General features: G+C 44.4%; 1 protein-coding gene across 1 annotated transcript; it reads right to left on the bottom strand.

The window, feature by feature from the left end:
* Positions 1 to 5387: 5387 nt before the first annotated feature.
* WBP2 (WW domain binding protein 2) lies at positions 5388 to 23130 on the bottom strand. Its single transcript, XM_066614362.1, has 8 exons — positions 23005 to 23130; positions 16657 to 16765; positions 15593 to 15728; positions 12393 to 12485; positions 11221 to 11358; positions 10748 to 10870; positions 8811 to 8887; positions 5388 to 7624 (listed from the first exon to the last, which is right to left on the bottom strand). Exons 1-8 carry the CDS (start codon positions 23061 to 23063, stop codon positions 7577 to 7579), a joined length of 783 nt encoding a protein of 260 aa, XP_066470459.1. The 5' UTR covers positions 23064 to 23130; the 3' UTR covers positions 5388 to 7576.
* Positions 23131 to 23452: the final 322 nt, after the last annotated feature.

Here is a 23452-nt window from a genome sequence, read left to right on the forward strand (position 1 = left end):
GTGCAGCCTTTGAGCACAATCCTATGCATGTCTACTCAGTAGTAAGTCATTATAGCCAAAGGGGCTTACTCCCAGGAAAGTGTGGATAGGATCACAGCCTCCTTCGTCGCCTTCTGATTGACAGTGTCTACTCAGAGGAAGGTCCCACTGTATTCAATGGGGCTTACTCCCAGGAAAGTGTGGCAAACTCAGAGACGAGGATGAGATGCTTGCTTCCTTCCTTCGCCTTCTGATTGACCTAACCACACTTTCCTGAGAGTAAGCCCCATTGAACAAAATAGGAGTTACTTCTGAGTAGACCTGGTTAGGATTGTGCTCAGTGCCTACCCAGAGGTAAGTTTCATTGTGTTCAATGGGGAGGGGAGGCGTGGGGCAGGCAGCTGGGCTGCTTCTTTTGCCCTTGTCAGCGAGGCTGCATGGGTGGGAGGGGATGCGTGGGGGGGGCTCTTTGGGCAGGAGCTGCTCCGACACCCCGACCCACCGGGAGGGCTGAGCCCAAGGAGCCTCCAGGCACAGGAGCAGTCTACTCACCAGTCGGCCAGCTCGGCCGGGGAGGGGAGGTGCGGGGAGGGGGGGCAAGCAGCTGGGCTGCTTCTCTCACCCTCGTCAGCAAGGCTGCATGTGCTGGCCGTTTGCGCCCTCTCCTACATTCTTCGGCGCAGTCGCAGGAGGCATCAGAGCTGCGCACGCAGACTCCAGTTGGCCACATCCAGCTCTTTTAGCCTCGGCACCCACTGGGAGCGACCCCCTTTTCCCCTCCCAGGGGTTGGCCCCGCACGGCTGCTGCCCCCAGGAGGGTTAGCCCTGACATTTCAAGGCGCGAGCTCCCCACCAAACAGTTCTTGGAACCAACAACTGGATTAGGTAGGGGTTCTATAGAACGGATGAGAACCAGCTGAATCCCACCACTGGCTATAGGCCAGGTTTTGTTCTCTCTATTACTATAGTAAATCTCCAGGCAGAAATTCTATAGGAGCAGTATCCACAATCACATGCTGGAAATGCAGTGCTAAGATAATGTACCATCAATATCATGTATTATACAGTATATGCAAAATGCAAAACTGCTACTCCTGTCAAATTTCTGCCTGGGTATTTACTGGAACAAAGAGCTGAACTGTGAACTTAGGTGGTGTTCCAGATAAGTTAGCAAGAACAGCATACGATCTGGATCACAAAGCAGGCTTAAACAAAGTTAGGGAGCACTGACTGAGTCACCTTCGTCAAAAGGAAACAGAAAGCCTGAGAATCTGGCCAGTCAGGATCCAGTAGCCCCTGATCCAATCAGATGTGCAAGCTTGCAACTGTATCTTCCCAGTATGCCCGCCATTCTTTTGAAGCTCTCTGAGCAGAGCCCCCAGATAGTGTGAGAACCTTGCATGGAGAGCTTGTGAGAGAGGCATGTCAAGAAGACTGCAATATGGCACATCTGATGTATCATTTTGCATCTAGTCTTGACAATGTTTTTTGCTCATCTTCAGTATTTACCAAACCAGAGAAGACCACTGTAGCAGGCGGGGACCATGATCAGTTATCTTTAGAAATCTTTTTACTAATCCACTCCTCCCACCCTACTTGTATCTCAGGCTATAATCCTAGTATACACACTTTCCTGGGAACAAAACCCACTGAATACAATGGAACTTCTGAGCAGACATGCGTAAGATTGGACTGTCAATCATCACCTCCACCTAAATTAGAAGACCACCATTGTGCTGAGCCAGGTGAATGGAAGAGAAGCTCAAGCAACAAATCAGAGGCCAAAAAGTCATACAACATGCAAAACATATTTTGTAGCATGCCTGCTTTCGGCACGCTGGTGGGGATTGCATAGTTTAATTGTTGTGATGCAGGTAGCGGTGGTGGTGGTGGTGGTGAGAGACTAGGCTGACTCTATAAATGGTTCAGAACTGACACATCATTGTCAGCATTGACATGCTACCATTGGGCCTGATGGGATGGCCCATTCGGATGGCAAGTGTTTGAAACCCATTGATGGGCAGCAAACTGTCAGCTGTTTCATTAGTCATAATGTTATCAGCAAGGGAGGCACTATTTGGATTGTCTGCCTCCAGTACTGGAAACATGTAGGTGTCTCTTCCTAGTGGAAGCTCTGGCACCCCCTGCTTTCAACAGCCAGTTTCTGTTCTGCAATCCTACATATATACTATTTGTCATGCTGAAACTTGCCCCACCCTCCAATTCTTTCAAAAGCAACATTTCCCATCTCCTACTCTTTGGTTTTTGCAATGCATTCTTTGGGGAAGTACTCACTCTTCACCCAAAGCTCAAATGTGCATCAGATGGGTGGGCTTTTGCCTGGTATAGGGGCAAGAGGAAAGCCAGAACTCACCTTGGGCAGCATGCAGAGCTTCTGCTAAGTGTGCCTTTGCCTCTCAGGCAGGAGATAGTTTTAACAGCTGTAGATATCTGATTGTACTGACTCATTCCATTCTAAAGGGATGGGCAAAACACACACACACAACACTGGGCAGGAACGAAGGCAGCGCTGCACCAATGACAAACCTCCCAAGGCAGAGACAGAGTGAACGAGTGCATGTTTTGTATGTAAACAGGAGCTCTGAAATGCAAAGTGAGCTCATCTGTGCCAAAAAATTTTCTGAATTTTCTTAGACAAATCAAGCTGTTGTGAATGGACTAATTTCATGCATTTTAAACTTCAGATAATAATGAGCACCGTGTACCTCTTCCTACCCCTGGGGGCTGGGGATAAGAATAGACCCTCAGTTTGGCTGTACTTGTCATAAGAGGCGACTAAACAGCCACCGGTGGTAGATGGGACTCGTTAGCCTGGGAAGGCAGCTCATCTGAGAGAAGGAAAACTCTGATCCCAAACCTCCACTGCCTTGTGGCTACATCCAGTTATGGAAAAGGCTTCAGGAGACAACCTCGAGGCAAAATCCGGAGCCGGAGTCCCTGAGGCAGTTCATGGCTGAACACAGTCATGTTCTGGCAACTCCTGCAACGCCGCTGGAACCAACTGTATTGGCCTCTGCCTTTCCATTGGACCATTTCAGCAACGTGGAGAGGGGGGATTTGCTGCATGGGTAACAGCCTATCCTCCATACCTACTTTACCCAGGCTTCGCGCTCTGGAGAGGACACTCTGTTCCAGAACCACCATTCAGAGCGTGACACCATAGTCTTTCGAGACTGAAGGATTCCAACAACAGTACCTCTTCCACCCTACTTCCCCTTGACCCTGGTTTTTATCCTGTTTTACCTTTTTCTCTGTCCCCATGTGTACATATATTCCTGCCAGATGAAGATAATGCTTCAAACATCCTATTGTCTCTAGTGCATTGAAAACTTATTTTGAATAAACTGGTTAGTCTTTAAGGTGCTAGTAAGTCACCCTTTTTTTTTTTCTTTTTGCTACACAATACCTCTCTGGAAATTGATACTGTGTCTACCATTTTTTGTAGCCACATATTTAGCATCGAAAACCATCAATGCTGTCACATTTGCAGCACAGTCTGGGTACAAATGCAAGTGTGGGAAGCAGTGGACCACCTATGCTTTCAGGTGCAGGTACATGTCCCAAGGTGACTGACAGCCCAATCCTATGCATGTCTACGCAGAAGCAATTCCCATTATCATCAATGGGGCTCACTGTCAGATAAGTGTAGATAGGATTACAGCCTAATACTAGGAAACTTAAATCCATGTGCTACAAAAATGCCAGGGTCAGAGAAGTTACAAAATAAAAGAGAAAGTTCCATTAGATTCCACTTAAGAGTTTCACTATCTTCATTTGTACTGTTTGCTGAAATTAACCAGTAGGTGTCCTTGCCTGCCTCTGAAGGCCACGTCAAAATGTTATGGCAGCTGCATGGAAGCCACTGGAAACTCATGCCACTGATTGGGAAACCTTCCACTGATCAGACATGTTGCAAAATGCTTGCATAGGTCCACCCAAGCTGCAATACGGAAGTGTGACTTCCATGTGGTAGCTGACTTTTGAAGCAGCTGTGAGAATGTGAGAGCAGAGGGTGGGTAGGAGACCTGAAGCAACATGTTCCATACAGTTGAAGAATGACAGTTGGAAACAGAGGTGGGAGCTGAAGCTGGCCACATTCACCACCCATGCAGAAGGAAAAAGTCCATGAAAAAGGCCTCTTGACACAAGTGGGAGGCTGTTCCTCAATGGAAGAAGGGCTAAACATAGTCTCTCAGATGTGCTCCAATATCTGATAACTTTTCACTGAGAGTCTCCAGTGTCCTGCAGTAACTAGCACCTAGTTTGAATGTGGAAAACCAGGTTCCCTGCTCAGCTAAAGGTGGCCTTGGACAATACACTCTTTCTCACAGGTCTACCTGTCAGGGCTGCTGTGAAGCTAAAAAAAGTACTGCAACTCTACATTGCAACTTTGGGATGCCACTACAACAGACAGTTCATTGTTCAGCCTTCTTCACCTACAGCACGTACTAAAAAAGACAAATTACCCATGTCCCAACATCGTTTATGCATTGTTTATGCGTTTTGCTACCTCTAACAGAGACCAATGAAAAGGAAGGCTGGGGAAAATACACAGAATCATGACATCAGGATATGGGTAAGTTTTACAACTCATAAGAGAGGTGGAGTGCTGTTTTTAGCTGCAGTCTTGAATTTATTGTAATGTGTAATTCTGCTCCAGAGTACCTTAGGGAAAAGGCGAACTACATGTGACAAATATGTCCAAACACGGTAAACTTGAAGAAGCAGTTGGACACTGTGGAGGACGATGGTACACCAGGAGCTTCTTCCTCCCTAGATCTGTTCCTTTGAGCCTCGTGTCCCTTCCATTCGAGTTGGCATCAGGATTTTCTGGATCTAGTGCGGTAAACAACCATAAAGCACAAGAATCATCTGCTTACACAAGAGGACTGCAAGCTCAGAGGTAGAGCACATTTTTCATGCAGAAGGTTCGAGGTTCACGCTCTGGCACCTTTAAGTAGGGCTGGGAAAGACCCATCTGAAACTCAGAGAGCAGCTGCCATGAATTGAGCTAGATGGACGATAGATCTGACACAGTATAAGGCAGTTTCATACATTTGAGAGTAAGTTTGGGGGAAAGAGTTCTGGGTGGAGTCAGTGTCTTTCTGCGCTTAGTGTGACAACTGTAAGGCACCTGAAATGCAAATGTGTGCAGTTTCAAAACCTAACTTCTGCAAGAACATCTGAATACAAGTAGTTTCTTTATGCAAGGCTGACTCAGCTTAGGTTACACAGAAATCTATGGCAGACCCAAGAGCAGCCCTGCTTCCTTATGCCCTGTGAGTGAACTGTAAAGTCACCCTTTCACCAGAAGGTTTGTGAAGAAATTATTGGTACATGTGATGGCCCACTTGCCTGTCTACCCAAACAACACAGAGTCAAAGAGAGTTGATGTAGGTTATCTTTACTTCACAGTCTTAGCAAAATCAAAAGGCAGCCTTGCATTCCAGAGAATTGCTTCACAGCCATAATATATTAATTGAACTTCTCCAAAATACATATCTATTTTGAAAATAACCATTTGTTTACACCACTGCAGTTTAGAAAAAGTCAGTGCACAAGATGGAGAGAGGGTCTGCACATCATCAACATCATTGGTCAGCTGGAAAGCATTTGGGAGCCAAACCAAGGACTCCAGAGAGGCTGGGGCTTAATTGTCAGGCAAACTGCATGGCTAGTGTTGCAGCAAGCTCCTACTCATACAGGGTGTTTTTTTGAGCACTGGCTAGGACTGGTGCTCCACTAACACCTCACAGTCACCCGAGAAAGCATGTGAACAGAAAAGGTTATTCCCCACTTGACTGTCACCTCATCCTGCAGCAAAGTATCACAATGACTGACTGCTACAGAGATCAATGCAAATAGGGGCATTTTAAAAACAAGCAAGCTTTCACTTCCATCCCCTAAAAACTCACAAACTCTGTAATGTTACTCAAATGAAGTGCACAGCTAAGTCAGGGAAGCAAGAGGTAAGCTTTCAAAGGCATGCAGTGAAACCACCCTATTTTGTCATCTTCCTTCTCCCTTGGGACACCTCTGCTGTGACAATAGGAAGGAATTGGTATCCACTGCTATGTGGAACAGAGTTGTAGTGTGCACATGAATTAATTAACCACCACTTTGTACCCAGGGTCAGACACTACTGTGCAAAGAAGTCCAAGCTTTCTGCAGTTGCTCAATAAGATAGCATTCCAGGAGCCACAATTTCAAGCACTTGTATTATCACAGATTACAAAATGGTGAGAAAAATATGGAAGAATGCGTACATCAGACTTTTGGTTTTAGTCCTGTGAAAATCTGAAGTGATGTTAATGAAATAATAACGGATCTCTGTCTACGCAAGCTGAGAGACCAGACTGGTCTGAGTGAACTAAATTATCTGGTGACATAAATACGTTAGTACGATTTCTGGCTGCCACAGCCATACAAGATGAATATTGTCCTATAATATTCCTCTTCATATTTTGGTGCAGGAGTAATGAGGGCCACAGAACAGTTGAACTATTAATCCTCCTCACTGTAGTGTTGCTGTATATGGAATTTCACTGATATTAAGAATCCAGCTAGAAAAAAAATAACCTAAAACGCATGCTCCCATGAAGATTTGCTCCTCTACACAGTCTCCCCATTTGTCAGCTTTGACATTATCTGAATAATTACTGGAAGGCAATCTTGTACAAAACTAAAGGGGGAAATGCTTCAGGTTCTGACATGCCCAGAATGCTTGGCATATGATCCAAATAATAAATACACAAATCAATAAGTCAAAATGTGATCCATCCTCTTTCCCAGAAACCCTTTCAGTTGTCAGAATGCAGTTTAAACAACTGGTCAACCACTTGCTCAAATCAATTCTGAAGTTCACCATAGAGGTCAGGTGCTTTACTGACCAAAATTGTGCAGCCATCATTTTTGTTGTTGTAAGAAATAAACAACCAAGATGCACAAGTGGCTGGATCAAAATTAATGCATGATGCACAGAAGCTCCCATACGCACATCTTGTAGGAGTGGCAGAAAAGCTCAGTGTCTGAACAGAACCAATGTCCAAGAATGCATCAGATGGTCTTGCCGGGATATCAGTGCATCTCCTTGGTTGCAACAAGGGAGGATTCATGCACTGAAGAACTAAAACATAGATCACAAAATGGATTTTCTTCTGAAGCTTCACCACATGAATGCATTGCATGAATGCATCAAGGTGTCAACAACCCAATTTCAGTATCTGTTGCTAAATTTCAGTTTGAAGTCGTCTTTTGAAGTCTACTTCAGTTTGAAGTAGTTCAGGAAGGAATGTTGAAAAGTTTAGATGCTGAAAAGTTGAAAGATGGATAGGAGAGAAACAACAAAATCTCTCTGTTATATTATCAGCATGGTGAAAGAATCATATAGAAATGAACAACAAATTCTTAGGTTTTATGTGTGCCAATCCAGAACACGTTAGAATCTTATGACACACGTATCTACCACTGCTGTTTGTGGGAGTTATGTGCACAGGAGGGAGACTAGACTCTCCTTACTGCTGTTATATCTCTAAGTTAGCCACATGGAAATAAGGAAGTAATTAGTTGTGGCTGTTTATTGGGTCTTCTTGTCTTCTGGTGGAAAGTAAGGAGGAGGCTGGTCCTAAAAAGAGAGAGAAGGAATATGTTAACTTCAGTCCATTACTAGTCAAATTTACCGCAAAACAATCACATTTGCTACTGCGGACACATTCCAATGCTTTAAATGGACGCTGTCTAGATCAGTGTTTTGCAACCAGTGGTACAGGTACCACCAGTGGTACTTGAAGTGGTGTCTGGTGGTACTTGTTGGATCCCTGGACACCTGCTGCCTGGCATCAAGACCAGGAGTGCGACACAACAAACAGTGGTAGGAGGCGTGGCTCAGAGCTCCAAAGCATGCTTTTCCACACTGATGGCCTGATGCAACTGCTCTCAGCATGACAGCGACTGCTCAACCTCCCGCATGAGCTGTGGGCTTCCTCCATTGCTTGCTGTTTCACGTCTGTGATGCAGCAGCGGTAGTGAAGGAAAGGCTGGTCTGCCTTGTGCAAGGCCTTTTATAGGCCTGGAGCTTTTGCAACACCTTCATTTATTCATATAAGTTCCATCTAATATATTCATTTGTGTAAATTTATTCAAATTTTAAATGTAAATTAATTCTTTTATTTTCCCCGGCCTCCAACACAGTGTCAGAGAGATGATGTGACCCTCCTACCAAAAACTTTTGGACACCTCTGATCTAGATTATGAACTAAAAAACAGTCTTTATAAGCTTCCCTAAGAATAGCTACCACTTTAGTCCTTCTAACAATTTATTAAAGCCTGGAAGTCAAAGCTTTGCTCTGTCACTGGGGGGAGGGGGGTTCAGTCAAGTCACTCCTAATCACTCCCTGCCTCAGTTTCTTACCTGTAAATGAGGATCACAAATGACTGCTACTAAGGAGGTTAAAGTACTTTTTGCATCAAAAGTACTAAGACTGAGACTACATGATATAGGTTCTTGAACTTGCATTGAAGTTTCTTGTATTGACCTGCAGCGTGAAAAGTTGTGCTGCTTCTGTCAAGATCTGCTTCACACTCTACAGCCACTAGGAACATTATTTCATGCTCTCTGCTAGCTGCACCCACTGTCATGTGGCTTTCTCATCAGCAGAATTCTTCAAATAAAAAGGCTAGTTTTAATACAAGGATGGGAGGGATGCTTGAGATGGCAGACGGCGCACCCCTTATTCTCTTCATTTCTAGGAGAAGATTATTCTAGGACATTTGACTTCAATGTATTCAATGGTAGGATGTGTAAAACTTACCATGGGCATGTAGACATTATGAGGGTTGCCTGGGCTGTAATAAGCACTTGCAGCAGCTTCTGCAGCTTTGGCTTCAGCTTTAGGGAAAGCATATTATAGGTTAGGAAAGAATAGCTTTCAAAATGGCAACTTCTTGGGTTGGACCCTCCAAGGGCAAAATAAGGAGGAGGAAAAAACAAAGGCAGCACCCATCTTCAAATGACAAGGTGAACATCAAAAGTGGGAGAAGATGTTTGTCTCATTTGCAGAAGCACTTGAAATTACACCAAGTCCTCAACATACATACTGGCTTCATTCTGGAGGTCTGTTCAGAATTTGGAATGTACATATGTTGAAACAGCCAGCTTTTGCTGGCCCAGCACTATCACGCCTGCACAAAAGCACAACAAACACACTGTGTCTGCATAAAACTGCTGACACAGTCATAGCCTGTGTATCATTGTACCTGACAAATTTCAAGTACAGCAATCTCTATGCTAGAAGCAATTAGAATGCACAATTTAAACAATGTTGTAAAATTTAACATACATATGCTACCCATCTAATAGCAGAGTTTTCAGAAGCTTTTTTAAAGCAGTGGTTCTCAAACCCTAGAAACTGCTGCCTGATTTATAAATGCCAGGGGGTGTGGCTATAATGGTGATTGGCAGCAGAGCTTCTTGCCCCAAGTAGCAGCTAGTTTAATGCACATAACCTAATCTGCCCTGTCACTTTTGCAACCCATCAAAAATTGGGTCACAACCCACTGGTGGGTCCCAGACCCACAGTTACAGAACATCTGTTTTAAAGAATGATGCTCTTTATAAATGTTTCAGTGGGGACCTACTAAGTGCATACTTACCATTTTTTTTTAAAAGACATATACAATGCTGTACATAAGCCTAATATTTTAAAATGTTAAAACTGTTAAAATAATACTTGTTGAATAGCATTTTCCTAGTTGCCTCTGAAGAAGAATAACGATTCAATGCCTTCAACATCAGACTGAACAAATTCACGGAAAACAAGTCTATCAATGGTTTCCATTCATGAGGCTACACTACCTCTATGTTCAGCAACACTATGCCCATGAATACCAGTTGCAGGGGAGCAACAGTGGGAAAGAAGTATGCCTGTGAATGCTAGTTGCAGGGGGACAATGGCAGGAGAGAAGTCTGCCTTTCTTGTGTGTCAGCTTCCCAAAGATAGTTGGACTATTGTGGGAAACAGGTTGGTGAACTAAATGGGCTTTTGGCCTGATCCAGCAGGGCTTTTCATATGTTATTAAGGGACAGGGGAGCAAAGAGGGGTTCAGGAAAACAACCGTGGGTAGAGGAAGGGTAAACACTTCCTCCACCTGTTTTTCTCCTGCAAACTATATCCTCATGCACCATTTTGCAATTGTTCAGCAGTGACCCAAGTTTGTCCAAAAGTGTATCCCTCAGAAATGCTTACAAAACCTCTCTCTGGTTCATCCCGTATTATTCAGTGCTGCTAATCAAACACAGCTTGCACCACTATTCTAGCCATACTGGAACTGTCATTGGAAAACAGAACATAATCCATGCTTGGCTCATGGATTGCTCTATTTTTTTCCCTTTCTTTTTACTAATGATGCACAGGCTGGAAGAAAAACCCTATCTTAATTGAATTAGCAAAGTTGGGAGTAAAGAAGCAATTCTCCCTTTGTAAATAGCGTGGGTTGGTCTGACAATCAGAACAAGATGATTTAACATGAAACTACATCTGTGCCATTTTTAGAAATTTGCCCACTGGGGTAAAAACTGGACCTCTGGGTAACAGCTTCCCAAAACAGATGTTCCCTTCCTGAAAGAGTTTTAAGGAGAGGCTAAATGAATATCGGCAAGGGCTGCTCAAAGTCTAGTGAATCCTGCTGAACGCAGAAAGTCCCAAAGGACTTGCTCAGTGCCATCATATTTCAGAGGAGTTCCACTTACCTGCTGGAGTGGAAGGAAGGTCAGGGCCAGCTGCAGGAGGTTCCATGGGCCCAGAGTAGGGAGGTGGTGGAGGAGGCATGTATCCCATGGCTCCATCCATTGGGGGACCAGGATAAAACTCCACTACAGAAAAGAATGACAATGAAAATTTGCGAAGACAGCTGACTTCTACTGCCTATCACAAAAATATTCCAAGCAGACTTCAGTGATGATTTTTTTAAACTGTATTTTACTCAAAACAGGGAATTTTGAAAGGCCATGTAGTGAGTCTGAACCTTGGGACTGGCAAAGCATTCTGCCTGGCAAGTTAAGACAGATAACTATTTCAGATAATGCCAAATATTTATGACAGAGGAGCCCTGGGCTGATTTTGCAGCATTTGAAAACATGGATTAACACAAGAAAGCTGTCCTTGTACTGAAGAGTCACAAAGACAAAGGCTGAGCCATGGGTTATTCCCTCCCAAGACTCACCAGAAGGCGGTGGTGGGTATGGATATCCTGAGGGAGGAGGAGGGTACATCCCATTGGTAGCAAGCGGTGGAAAGGTGTAGCCACCGTTCGGCATATATGAATATCCGTAGGCTCCGTTGGGGACCTCGCCTCTTGAGGCTACAAAACAAAATGAACGCAAATTCAATCAGAGGCACAAAGTGGGGTTTGTTTCAAGCACACCATAGGCAGAACCATTATACAGCTGCAATTTGGATACATGTGAAACTCAGTACTGTTACTACCAAGCAGATCTGCTGTTGATGGGATGAATTAATTACAGGGCTTGCCATATCTTATAACACCACCATGCATCATTCGTGAACTCAGAGTGACTTCCTGCGTGCTGCTCAGAGCTGCAGAGGCCTGGTGAAAGCGGAAAGAAGGAAGCCGTCAGCAGTGTAACGTGTCTAGCCTGGCACTTAGTGTCCAGGCACTTGCCAACTAATGATGGAGTGGGAATGTAGAGAAAAAGAAAGTGAGCAAAGCTGCTTGAAGCCCAACACTGAAAAACTAGCTGGGGATAGGAGATACGGGGAACTGCAAAGGCTGCAAGGTTGCTGGTCCCATGGCCAACAGCTACCTGGTACTTGAGGAAGATGGGAGGCTGCAGAAGGGACTCCCTGAAGCAGTGGGGCCAGATGGTAAGCATGGTAAGAAGAAAGGCTGAAAGGGAGCTGGAAAAGCACAGAGCAGCTCCTTCGGGTGTTACATAAAAGGATAGGTCATTAAGAGCAAACAAGGGAATCCTATTGCACATGCTGGGCCGGGTGTGAATCCATCTGCTGTGCCTGTCTGATGTCATACAAAATAGAGTGAACATGAGATGAGGAATATGCATAACACATGCTATTGCAGTTAGAAACTATTATAAACGACAGTTTAGTTAGGTAATTTCACACTGGCTGTCACTTTACTGCCCTTATAGCTGGAAGAACAATTATATTCTCTCAAGTGTGGGGAGGTTATTTTAATTCAAAAGAAGCTATTCACTCAATTAAAAGAGAACAAAAAATGAATTTTTACCACAGATGCTTAACATAGCTAATATTCAATTTGTCTATACCTGAATTTAACACCCCCCTCTGGCCCCCATAGACCTTTGGTTGAATTGGTTTCCTTTAAAAAAATAAAAAACAACAACTTCCAAATACCTTGAGATGCGACTTGCAGCATACGCTGTCCAAATTCAATGGCGCCTCCAGCAGAGAATGTCATTTTGAATGTTGCAGATCCTTCCCAACCACCTATAGATAAAATAAAATGGAATGAGCTTGTCCCAGAAGGCTGTTGCTGAAATCCAGAGAGCCCTCTCACAGTCCCATGAGCTAAATCCAAAGTTATTAAGTCTTCCCACCAGAAAAACACGATCAGGTTCCTTGTTTGCTTACCAACTCTTCCTCTATCCACACTTTCACCTCACATATATTCTCAAGAAACTTCAAATTTTTCCACAACCAACAACTTGTTCAGAATAGATCATGAAAATTGAGCAGGTATACACAAATTATAAAGATTTATATCTTTATTATCTGAAATTTATCATAAGAGCAGAGTTTTATCTTACAACTTTAAGAAGGTCATAAGTGGCGTGACACGACACAGATTTCTTAAAGATAAATGAATCTGAAACACATCCATTTGAGAAGGATTAAATATCAATAAAGGACAGCAAAGTTCTGTCTGCCAACCACTTACAAGCCAGAATATCAAGATTAGATTTACTCTGAGTCAGCATGAGCAAAATCAGCAAATCCAATTTGCTAAGAAGTCTCCACGGCAGGCCTTGCCAGTTTGCCATAATCAGGTGACATGAAACAAAACAGCCAGTATTAATAGTGCAAGGCTCACAAATGATGCCACAGGTTAAAGGAACAAAGTGGTGATAATATGGCTTGCAAATTTGCAAACATACAGAAAAAAGCACACCTTCCATGTCATTGCTCAAAGAACGCTACAGGTGGTTAAACAACCACTGATTAAATTTGAGACTTAAGCATATGTAGAGGCAGTACAGAAAACCCATGAAAGGAAACTTTTGCAAACGATTCAAGCCAATCATTTCATAGTCCTCTCAGAGACTGTTCTTACTATGTGAACTTCTGAATGTTGGCCTTGTTCTACTTGATCCTTGTGCATAGCAGAGTTAGCCCAGGTGCAGCTGACTTCCTTCAAGGAAGAAGCAGCTGGGGGTGTGGTTTTGGCCCTGTAAAACATTTACTAATCCTGTAGAAAAGGAGGAAATATCATAGGCAAGCAGAAATTTGCTGGTTGGCAATTACAAGTGTGCCCCTGTATCGGTGGATTCAGTTATCTGCGGATCTGATCTGCACCTGCTCTGGAGGTGAGGGGAACGGAACCCCTGCGGATAAGCAGGCACACCACTACAGCATATTTTATGCTGTTACTCATATCCTGGTAAATATGTACATAGCAGTTTCTCCACTGGGGGAACTCGATTGAGCGGCTTGGATATGTATGTGCTGCTGAATTGACTGAAAATCCAGCAGGATCTAGGGCATCTACCCCAGTTCTGTACACACCTTAGAAATTTTACTTCAGTGAAACAGTTTAAATAAGGGGTAAATTTTATGTAGGAGCAAACAGAAATGAAATGAGCCGCTGTGAGAAATAGCTTGCAAAGTCTCAGCTCTTCAAGCAACAATGACACCCCCCAAAAAGCGTACAATTTTCCTTGTACATTTAGTGATATTTTCTGCAATTCATATGCTAGTAACTTTTCATTCTTTGTTTTAAACACAAAGCGAAAAAGTGTTCTTTGTGCATCATTTAGTGGTTTCCCATACAGCCATTTTGGCCTTGGGATGCTAACTAGTTTATGATGGTACATAGGAAAAGGCTGTTTCAATAGATGAAGTAGGCTACAGTTTCCTTGAAAACTGCAATCTGTCTCTTGACCAGTCAAAAGCAAGCAGGTGACTCACTGATGGATGCTAGTATTCAGGACTATCCCTTAAATAGCAGGATGCCAGTGATGAAGGCAGGCAAGATACAAGGCAAGTGAAAAAGGGATGGGGGGGGAGAAACAGATTCAAAGAGGGGAAAGCCCATTATATGAAGTTCTAGCATACAAATGACACCTCCAAAAGCACCTGATGTTTTCCCAACTGTTCTGAAATATAAGCATCACTTAATGGAAGCTTGAAGCAGCACAATTCCTAATATTTAAATATCCATTTAAATGGACTGTCTTTTTAATGCATTTTAAAAGTGGCATAACTGGGGGTAGGGTAGGAGAATGCTAATTTAACTGCTGACAAAGGCCTCTCTTTCAGGCACTCCAGAAGCAAACACTGTTCAAGGGCTTTCCAAGATGCCTGCAATGAGGAAGTGGAGCTGCAAAGCCAAAGGAGATAAGGCCACAGTCAATATAAGGCTCTGAGTGACTTCTCTCAGATCTTCTGGGGCCTGGGTCGTTGTTTGCCTTGAGCCACTTAAGGATGCTAAGTGAATGAGATCATCTGGCTGATTTAGCTTTAATATCTGGAACTGGGAAGATGAGATCACATTTTGTGACATCTTGCTTCACTGTAACCCATAAGGGAGAGGCTAAGCAAGGCAAAACATTTGCTTTACAGTTCTCTAAAACACTTAAAAATTAGTACACCTAGGAGCCATCTGATGGTACCTAGTTGAGCTCAATGGCTTGCAAGGAGGGCTAAGTGTTATCTCTGCTACGACAGTTTTAACTCTCTATAAAGTGCCAATTTTATACATTTAAGCTATCATACATCCATTCTGTAGTACAGCTGCAACAGACAGGTTTTCCCCTCGAATTAAATTGTTTGCCAAGGACTGGGATATTTAAAAAAGAATAAAGATAAGAATTACATGACAGAGGGAAGCAAAAGTGGGGAGGGGAGGGAAAGAGGATCCAGCAAGTCAACAATCAGTTTGCACAAGTTGGAGCCTGTGTCACTAGATGCAGTCAGCCAGGGGTCAGTAACCTTTCTGGGCAAAGGGACCAGACGATCAGTGACGACATAATCACGCCATTACCAACTTCCGGGTTGCCTAGCTACTGGATGCAACTGCTTTTAAGGCAAAGCTTCCTGCCCAATTTGCTGCATGCCAGACAGGGAATAGCAGAGCTGCTTGTTCAGACTTGTAGAGTATCTAGCTAACCACTGCTAGATGCTGGATTCTAGGTGGATGCTAGAAGACAGGTGCTGGATTCATTGATCTTTTCTCTGGACTTGCAATGCAATTTTTATGCTCTTCAGAGAACAGGTTGTGATTGTTAGTAATAGAGGATTGTCTTGTATTCACAAGAGCTCAAATTCTTTCCAAGATTCTTCACCTTGTAATGCAGATTCGCAAAACAGATACATACCTCCTGCCTCTGCTTTCACTGCACCCTTGATGTAATTCGCTCCAAAAACTGGCTGTTTAATCTCACAATCTTTCATCAAATAAAAGGGCATCATAAATGACTGCATTGAATCTTTTCCTTTAGACACGAAGATAACCTGCAGGCAAGAAAAACACAACTCTTTAACAAGGCACACTTAGAACCAGATGAAGTCAGACTTATGAAGATAGACGTAGAAGCTATTGCTAGAAGTTAGAACCTGGGGAAAATGGTCTTCTATAGCTAAAGCTTCCACATCACAGGTCAGATATTCACTAAAACAATGGCAAAAAGTCATTCATTCAACTGATACAATAAAGCAGCAACACATTCCAGAAACACAAATTTGATAGAACTATTCTCTGCCTATTTCAGAAAGCTTCAGAGTTCCCTGGAACTAGGCAAACAAGCACAGCCCTTGAAAAATCCACCAACCAGTTCCTTTGCAAGTGACGGTAGTCATTCATACACCCCATCTCTCCATGCCTACCTTCTCCCCACCAGTATAAACTTCTCCACTGCTGTGCTTCACTGTTGAAGATACTTCAGTTTCCTGGCTGAGTCTCAAAACCCAATTTCTTCATAAAGTTTCAGGAGAAAGAAAGCTTGGAAAACTCATATGGTATACTACTAAGTCACATGTTTATCTAAGCCCACGCCAAGTAGTTCGTTTTTACCTAGAGGTTCTAAAACACTACACTCCATGAGATTATGGAAACAGCAAGAGTGGCCTGGGAAAGCCTTCCAACAACCAGGTTGCTGCTCATGAAGATTTGTAGCTGAACTCGTTTTGAGTTTTTCCTGATTTCCAGTGTACCATTATCCACAAACCATAACTGTAAGAGCCACTCGCATTTATATCAGAGACAAGATGGAAAATCACATTATACTGTTCCTAACAGGAGTTCATTTAAATATAGTTCATTTAAATTCTATCAGATGAAGCCAGGACAGAGATTCTATTTCAGTTTCTCAAATGAAGCCTGGTTCTATGAGGTTTCTCTCTTCATAATGGAATTATATGTACTAAATGCATGTCTACTTACTCGATACGGGGTCAGGAAGACACTGCCTTTCTTGGTTCCCTTGAATGCGTCTGGCATGTGCTCCATATCATGGAACGTTATTTCAATGTGATCATAAGTCACCAGGATACTAAATGTGAACAAAGTACAAGTCTATTATTCAAGTCATTACTAAGAAATGCATTGCTGTGCAGAATGAATTAAATGGGTTTGTAACATCACTCAGCATTGTCCAATTTAGGTCACTCGCAGTGCAATCCAGTACACTGTGTTCAATGGGGCTTACTCCCAAAAAAAGTGCTATAGGATTGCGGCCTTAGAACAGCCCTTAACAAAACTGGGTAAAGGCCTATGCATCATCCGAAATGATTCAGTTTTTGTTTCTTCCACATTGTTAAATAACTGCACTGTATATTCTTAATAATAAATAATATTGGTGATGATAAACACAAAAACCAATAAAGTGATAGTCTCTGAGGCTGTTAGCAGCCCCTTGAATTGAATCTGAGCAACCAGAAGAATCTGAGCAATCAGAACCATTTCATCAATACAAGACACAGAACAATGTCAAAGCCAGCATTCTGGATGCAGCCAGAGCTTCTCAGCACTGGCATGGTGGACCAAGTACAGCAGCTCCCAAACTCTGAGAGTTTGGGAACCGTTGTAAGTGCTTGCAGGGAGGAGTGAAGGAAGCGACACAATCATCACAATTGCGCCGCAGCCAGGGACAAAAGGTGTTTTTTTTTGGTACTGTGACAGTGCCAGCCCTCTGAAGGGTCCAGGGAGCCCACAGACTCTTCTGCAAGGCTCCCCATGCCTCCAAACCGCTGTAAATTGTGAAAAAGATCATTTCTGATTTCATGATAAAAACCGAAAGTGGCCTTTTTCACTATTTACAATAGTCTGGAGGCATGGGGAGCCCTGCAGAGGGGCCCGTGGGCTCCCCGGACCCTCCAGATGGCCAGCATTGCCACAGGTAAGTACAAAAAAAAACCCCTTTTGTCCCTGGCAGTGGCACAATCGTGGCAATTGCATCGCAGTCCACCATCGCCCTGCCACTTAAGGGGGCAGAGACAGGGCTTCCCTGGCAGGGGTGTCACAATGCTGCAGTTTGGGAAGCTCTGACTAAGTATGTTGCTCATTCCTTAGGCTGCAACCCTAACCACACTTTCCTGAAAGTAAGCCTCACTGAACAAAATGGGACTTACTTTTGAGTAGACCTGGTTAGGATTGTGCCCTTAGTTCACTACTATTGACTGGGTCTTGTTACAGCACTGTAAGGGGACTCCAATGTCACTTTTTTGTGCTGCTTCAGTCCCTGCAGGAATGCAAAGAGGTGTTCAGCTCCCACTCACCCACATGACTGACAAGAACCTGTGGGGTTGCACAGTCTGAGCATCTGGCTAACCTAGCAATCTCGTGCTGAAACTGTCGCCAAGCAAGAAGTTGGAGCAGAGGGGAAAGGAGATAAGGGGGAAAGTACTTGTGCTTTTATGCAAGTATTTTATTTGTTCCCTGTGCTTGTGTGCCCTTAGTAGATAAACCAAGGGTGTCAAACTCATTTCATAGGGAGGGCCACATAGCATTCATGATGTCTGCTGAGGGTCGGAAGTGATGTCATTAGGCAAGAAGTGATATCATTAAACAAGTCATAACTAAAAATAAACACTTTTTTCTCACTTAGGAACTCATTAGCTGCAAATAACAAAAGAGAAAATATATAAATCTTGATCATATTTCAAGATATGGGAGAGCCCAAATTTCATGTCAGTTGCCCTTTCAGAAGTAACACCTCAGCACTGCTCAGCAGATGAGAGCCTGAGGGACGTATAAAAGGCTTTTGTGTGCCGCATCCGGCCCCCGGGCCTTATGTTTGACACTCCTGAGCTAAACTGTTCTACAGTCTTCTATAGTCTAATTTATATCAGAGCCCTGTGCAGGAGATTCTACAATCTTCTCACTGTTTTAGCTCTTATAAGCATGCCCCTTTAGATTCTGCCACCTGCAGATTACACAGGCCAACACACATTTTGCTTCCTTAAACGTTACACCAATTCCTGGGTATATTTGGGGTGCCGATTCCAAAAATGGCATCCGTTTTGCCCTATCACGTCTAGTTTTGGAGACACAGCACAGCCTCTTTAGTGAATGGTTCAAGCAGCTTCCTCATGAGGAAGCCTACACCATGGAAAAAGCGGCAGTTAATTTTTGCTCTGTGAAGAGAGCTGGGATCTCAGTCGCAGGCAAAAAATACTTTCTCCAAAAACTCAGCTAACCAACCTGGCTGAGTAGGGGAGTTGAGACAGGCTAAAGAGAACCATTTTCCTTTCACTTTGAAATCACTGAGGAGGAGCTCCAAAGATGACCGAACTCCAGCGAGGGATGGTCTGGGGACTGGATCCTTGTGCTGGTGGAGTTCTGCCTGCCTTTTCGTTGGCCCTGCCTTCAGCAGCGGCGAGGGACATCCCTTTGGTGAAGAATGCCCCTGCCTCCACCAAGGAATTTCCCAGTCAGGGGATCTGACACTAATTGAGAGAGTTGCACTTTTGGTCTAACCCAGCATAGCAGTTGCAGAGGTACCGCAGACACTCGCCTAGAAGTCGACCCCACAGATAAGTCGAGGGCAAGTTTTGAGCCAACAATCATGGAATTTTCTATGACCCTCAGATAAGTCAGGGGTTAAACTTAGGGGGGGGGGGTATCTGACTATAGTTTTGTCTGATTTTACCCGAGGCCAGATCCTGAAAAATAACCTACCACTAATTGTTACCTAAAAACTGTAGTCTCTAATTTATTAAAAACACAGGAAAAGATCATAAGATACATTTTTATTCTTTTTTAAATTCTGGTCTTCACCACCTTTTTGTAAACATTATCAGAGTAAGTGCACTGTAAACAACATACCAGTGGTTCCCAACCTGGTATTCATGTACTACCAGGGACACTCAACAGGACCTGTAGGGTACTTGAAAAAGAATGGAATAATGGCAGAAAAAGGCAGGCTGCGCTCCAGAATGCACGGCCTGGAAGGGAGGTAGCTAGTTGGCTGTGAAAGCCCCACCAATAGCTAGTTTTTGGTCATCAATTCATGTATGCACCAGTGATTGAAAACCAGCACAGTAAAAAAGCTGAAACATGATATGGGAAGTGATCAATCACCCAGAATTTCTCAGCACACTTCTGGTGCAAAACAGTGCAAAGGCAGAGTCTTCTGTTCTTCAGACAGAGGAAAAGAGAAAATATGTGATGAATACATGAAGTCTGGGCTTTCATATGGAGGAGATGAGGGCTTGTCTTACAAACATTTTGCTAATAGGAAGGGTACAATTTATGGAAATAGGCTGCCAAGGGATATGCAAGTGAAAAAGGTTGAACCATGAATCAAATCCACCTTTAAGGTGTCTGGTGTGTTAAGCCAGAAGCTCTGCATACAGCATATAACACATAACTGGGAGTGTGCAATTCGATTCACAGCAGAGAGATGCAGCTGCATATATTTGCAGCCTTTTTACTCAGAAGTAGACCCACTGCTTTCCATGGGTGTTATTCTGAAGTCATGGTGCACTGAACTGTAACCTGGGAAGGAGGGTCCCATCCTGATGTTTCAAAAAAACAGACCTGCTTTGCAAGCATCTGTCAAGCAGAACCAGTCTGCAGCAGAAGGAAGGAGATTAAAAGGTTAACTTTGGCTGGAATTTTCCAGTTGCCATAGAAAGGATCTCTGCCCTGCCTGCCTGGTGCCTGTCTGCTGCTTGAGAAACCTTTTCATAGTTGAAAGTCTTTGCCCTCTGATTGACCCGGAGATAAGGTGAAGCAATAATTTGAGCTTGATTACTTGGCAAAAATTTCACATGCTATACGTGAGTTTCTATGGTATTTCTATGGTATTACTCCAGAGCAGGGGTGCCCAAACCTTGGCCCTGGGGCCACTTGCGGCCCTCGAGGCCTCTCAATGCGGCCCTCAGGGAGCCCGCAGTCTCCAATGAGTCTCTGGCCCTCCGGAGATTTGTTGGAGCCCACATTGGCCCGACACAGCTGCTCTTGGCGTGAGGGCAACTGTTTGACCTCTTGCGTGAGCTGTGGGATGAGGGCTTCCTCCACTGCTTGCTGTTTCACGTCTCTGATGCAGTAGCAGCAGCAAAGGAAAGGCCAGCCTTGCTTTGTGCAAGGCCTTTTATAGGCCTTGAGCTATTTCAAGACCCTCAATCATTCATATAAGTTCATCTTTAATATATTCATTTATGTAAACTTATGTAAATTTATTAAAATTTTAAATTAATTCTTTTTTCCCCCTGGCCCCTGACACAGTGTTAGAGAGATGATGTGGGCCCCCCTGCCAAAAACTTTGGACACCCCTGCTCCAGAGGAAGTGTAAGCTAACTGAGTTAAGGGTCCAGTAACTATTTCTCCAGATCTGGTCCAAACCTGTAAAGTGGGACCCCTCACCCCCACCAAAGGCAGACCATTTTGAAATTGGACAAGTGCTTGATGTCTTTTAGTTTCTTTTAGTTCCCTTTGTTTAAGCTCCTTCCATTCCAGGTTGCCCAATTTATACATATAGCTTGAAACAGCAGAACAACACATGCACAATAATGCCTCTGATAATCCCAGGGATCTGAAAAGCTGGGCACTGTCTGAAAAAGAGCTATAGGAAGCATCCCTGAAGGAAACTGGCACTCACAGGCCAGAATGTGCTCCTCTCACTGGCTACAATAGCTCTTAATCCACCCTGGGCAAACAGCACTATACTGAAACCATACTAAAGAAAGCAGAATTATCAGAGATATGACTATCTTAATTTTACATGAGTGACAAATTCTGTATTGTTTAAATACTATGCTGCTAGGCAACAAGTAGATCCCCTGTTGTTGGGATCTAATGTCAGTTCTTAAGTGGCCTGTAAATGCTCTCAGAAGCACCAGTCCCCACTATCCCCAATTACTATTGCACCTGTCCCTCCTGCTGTCAATCCATTCCCATACTCTAGAGTAGGGGTATCAAACATAAGGTCTGTGGCCAGTATGTGGCCCCCAGAAGCAATTTATCCGATCCCATTATAATTGGGCTAGCCCAGTGTGATAATTGGGCTCTCTCCTGCTTTGAAAGAATGAACATGGTTTGCACATTTTCTCTTCGTCTTTTGCAGCTAATGAGTTTCTATGTGAGAACAAAGTGCTTATTTCAGGCCATCATCTGCTAAATCGTGTCACTTTCTGCTTCATGATGTCACTTCCCACCTTCAGCAGCACTTCCCACCTTCACCTTGGCCCTTTGTATGAAAGAAGTTTGACAGCCCTGCTCTACAGTTTACAAGGCCTCCGCCTGCCACTCCCTACCAGCAGGTACACTGGGACATGAAGTTATTGGGGAAACATATTCCACTGGGTGGCAAATCACAAGCTTCAACATTTACTGAACCAACATTTAGTGAACTAACAACCCACTCTGTGTTCAAAAAGGAGGGCTTGGGCCAGCAGCTCAGAGTATTGCTGCTTGTCCAGTTCTAACTATGCTTCTGACTGGCTCTTCAGGAGATCTGGAATTAAGTTTCCTCCAACCAACTTTTGAGTGGAATGTACAATTTAGTCTCTGGTTTTTTGTTTTTCTTCTTCTGGTGATGGGCTTCCAGCCCTGGCAGTTCCAAGTCAGCATTCTCACCCTCAGACCTGATTGCACTAACCTGCTTGACATCTAGACCAGTGATTTTCAACCTCTTTCATCTCATGGTGCCCTGACAAGGTGCCAAAACAGTCAAGGCCCATTGCACTGCCAGTGGGAGGCTCACATCTCCCAATGGCCCTACTGATAAATGACGCTCCCCCAAACTCCTGCAGCACACCTGTAGGAACACTGGGACACTGACAAGGCACTTTATTTGTGAAGGGACACCATTGGTTTTCTGACAATTGACACAGCACAGTGAGCCAGGCTCACACACCCCCAATGGTCCTACTAATAAATGACCCTCTGGGCACACCTGTGGACCATCCTCGGCACACCCATGTGCTATGGCACACTGGTTGAGAATGGCCAGTCTAGCCAGCACATGGGTGTCAGAATGTACAGTGTGGATGTGGTGAAAAGGACCTCGCAGGCAAGGGACAAGACTGGTGCTCCTAAGCAAATCCATCATCAGCTGGTCAAATGCACCTATAAGGGAGAAACAAGGGAGGGGCAGAGAGAGCAGGGAATGGAGAAAGGCAACATTGTGGCCACGCCCATAAATTTAGGCCACGCCCCCTTAAGGCGGGCGCCTGGAAGTGGGCGTGGCCGCGTGACTTGTACAGGCGGCGTTGAACAGCTGACGCAGTCCGTACAAGTCACCGTCCCACAGAGCACAGGACAGGCCCGGCCAGCGCCCCTCCTCACCTCTCACTGTTGTTAACGATGACGCCACCCCCTTCGGAATGGTTCCTGTTCAGCGCCATAGCCCGCGCCGCGAAAGAACCGAGGATCCCTCAACCGCCAGTCTGAGCAGATAGAGCCCGAGAAGCAGCACTGCGCAGGCGTGCCTTCGACTTCCGGCGTAGGTGTGCTCCAGGCAACGCGCAGAGAGGGGAGGGGGTAGCAAAGCATGATGGGAAGGGTAGTTCGATGCTTGGAACGTCAGGAGGCCATTTTCAAACGGTCGCCGTGGAACTGTGGGCGCGTTGCATGCTGGGAAGTATAACGGGTAGGCAGAAGTGGGCTCGTGGTGAAGTACAGCAGGAGGGTGCTCTGCACAGCCAAGTAAAGGCTGGTGGGGGCGCCTGAGGAGCGCGGGTTCAAGGCAGCCTCAGGCTGCAATCCTGTCCACTCTTTCCTGGGAGTAAGCCCC

The sequence above is a fragment of the Tiliqua scincoides genome, chromosome 2, assembly GCF_035046505.1.
Source record: "Tiliqua scincoides isolate rTilSci1 chromosome 2, rTilSci1.hap2, whole genome shotgun sequence".
Taxonomy (NCBI): Eukaryota; Metazoa; Chordata; class Lepidosauria; order Squamata; family Scincidae; genus Tiliqua; species Tiliqua scincoides.

What these genes read in the sequence shown, in the direction of transcription:
- WBP2 (XM_066614362.1), bottom strand. Translation starts at nt 23,063, where the DNA reads ATGGCGCTGAACAGGAACCATTCCGAAGGGGGTGGCGTCATCGTTAAC. An exon ending in ATCGTTAACAACAGTGAGAG is followed by an intron (nt 16,766 to 23,004) that starts GTGAGGAGGGGC and finishes GTTCACATTTAG; the next exon opens with TATCCTGGTGACTTATGATC. An exon ending in AGTGAAAGCAGAGGCAGGAG is followed by an intron (nt 12,486 to 15,592) that starts GTATGTATCTGT and finishes TTTTATCTATAG; the next exon opens with GTGGTTGGGAAGGATCTGCA.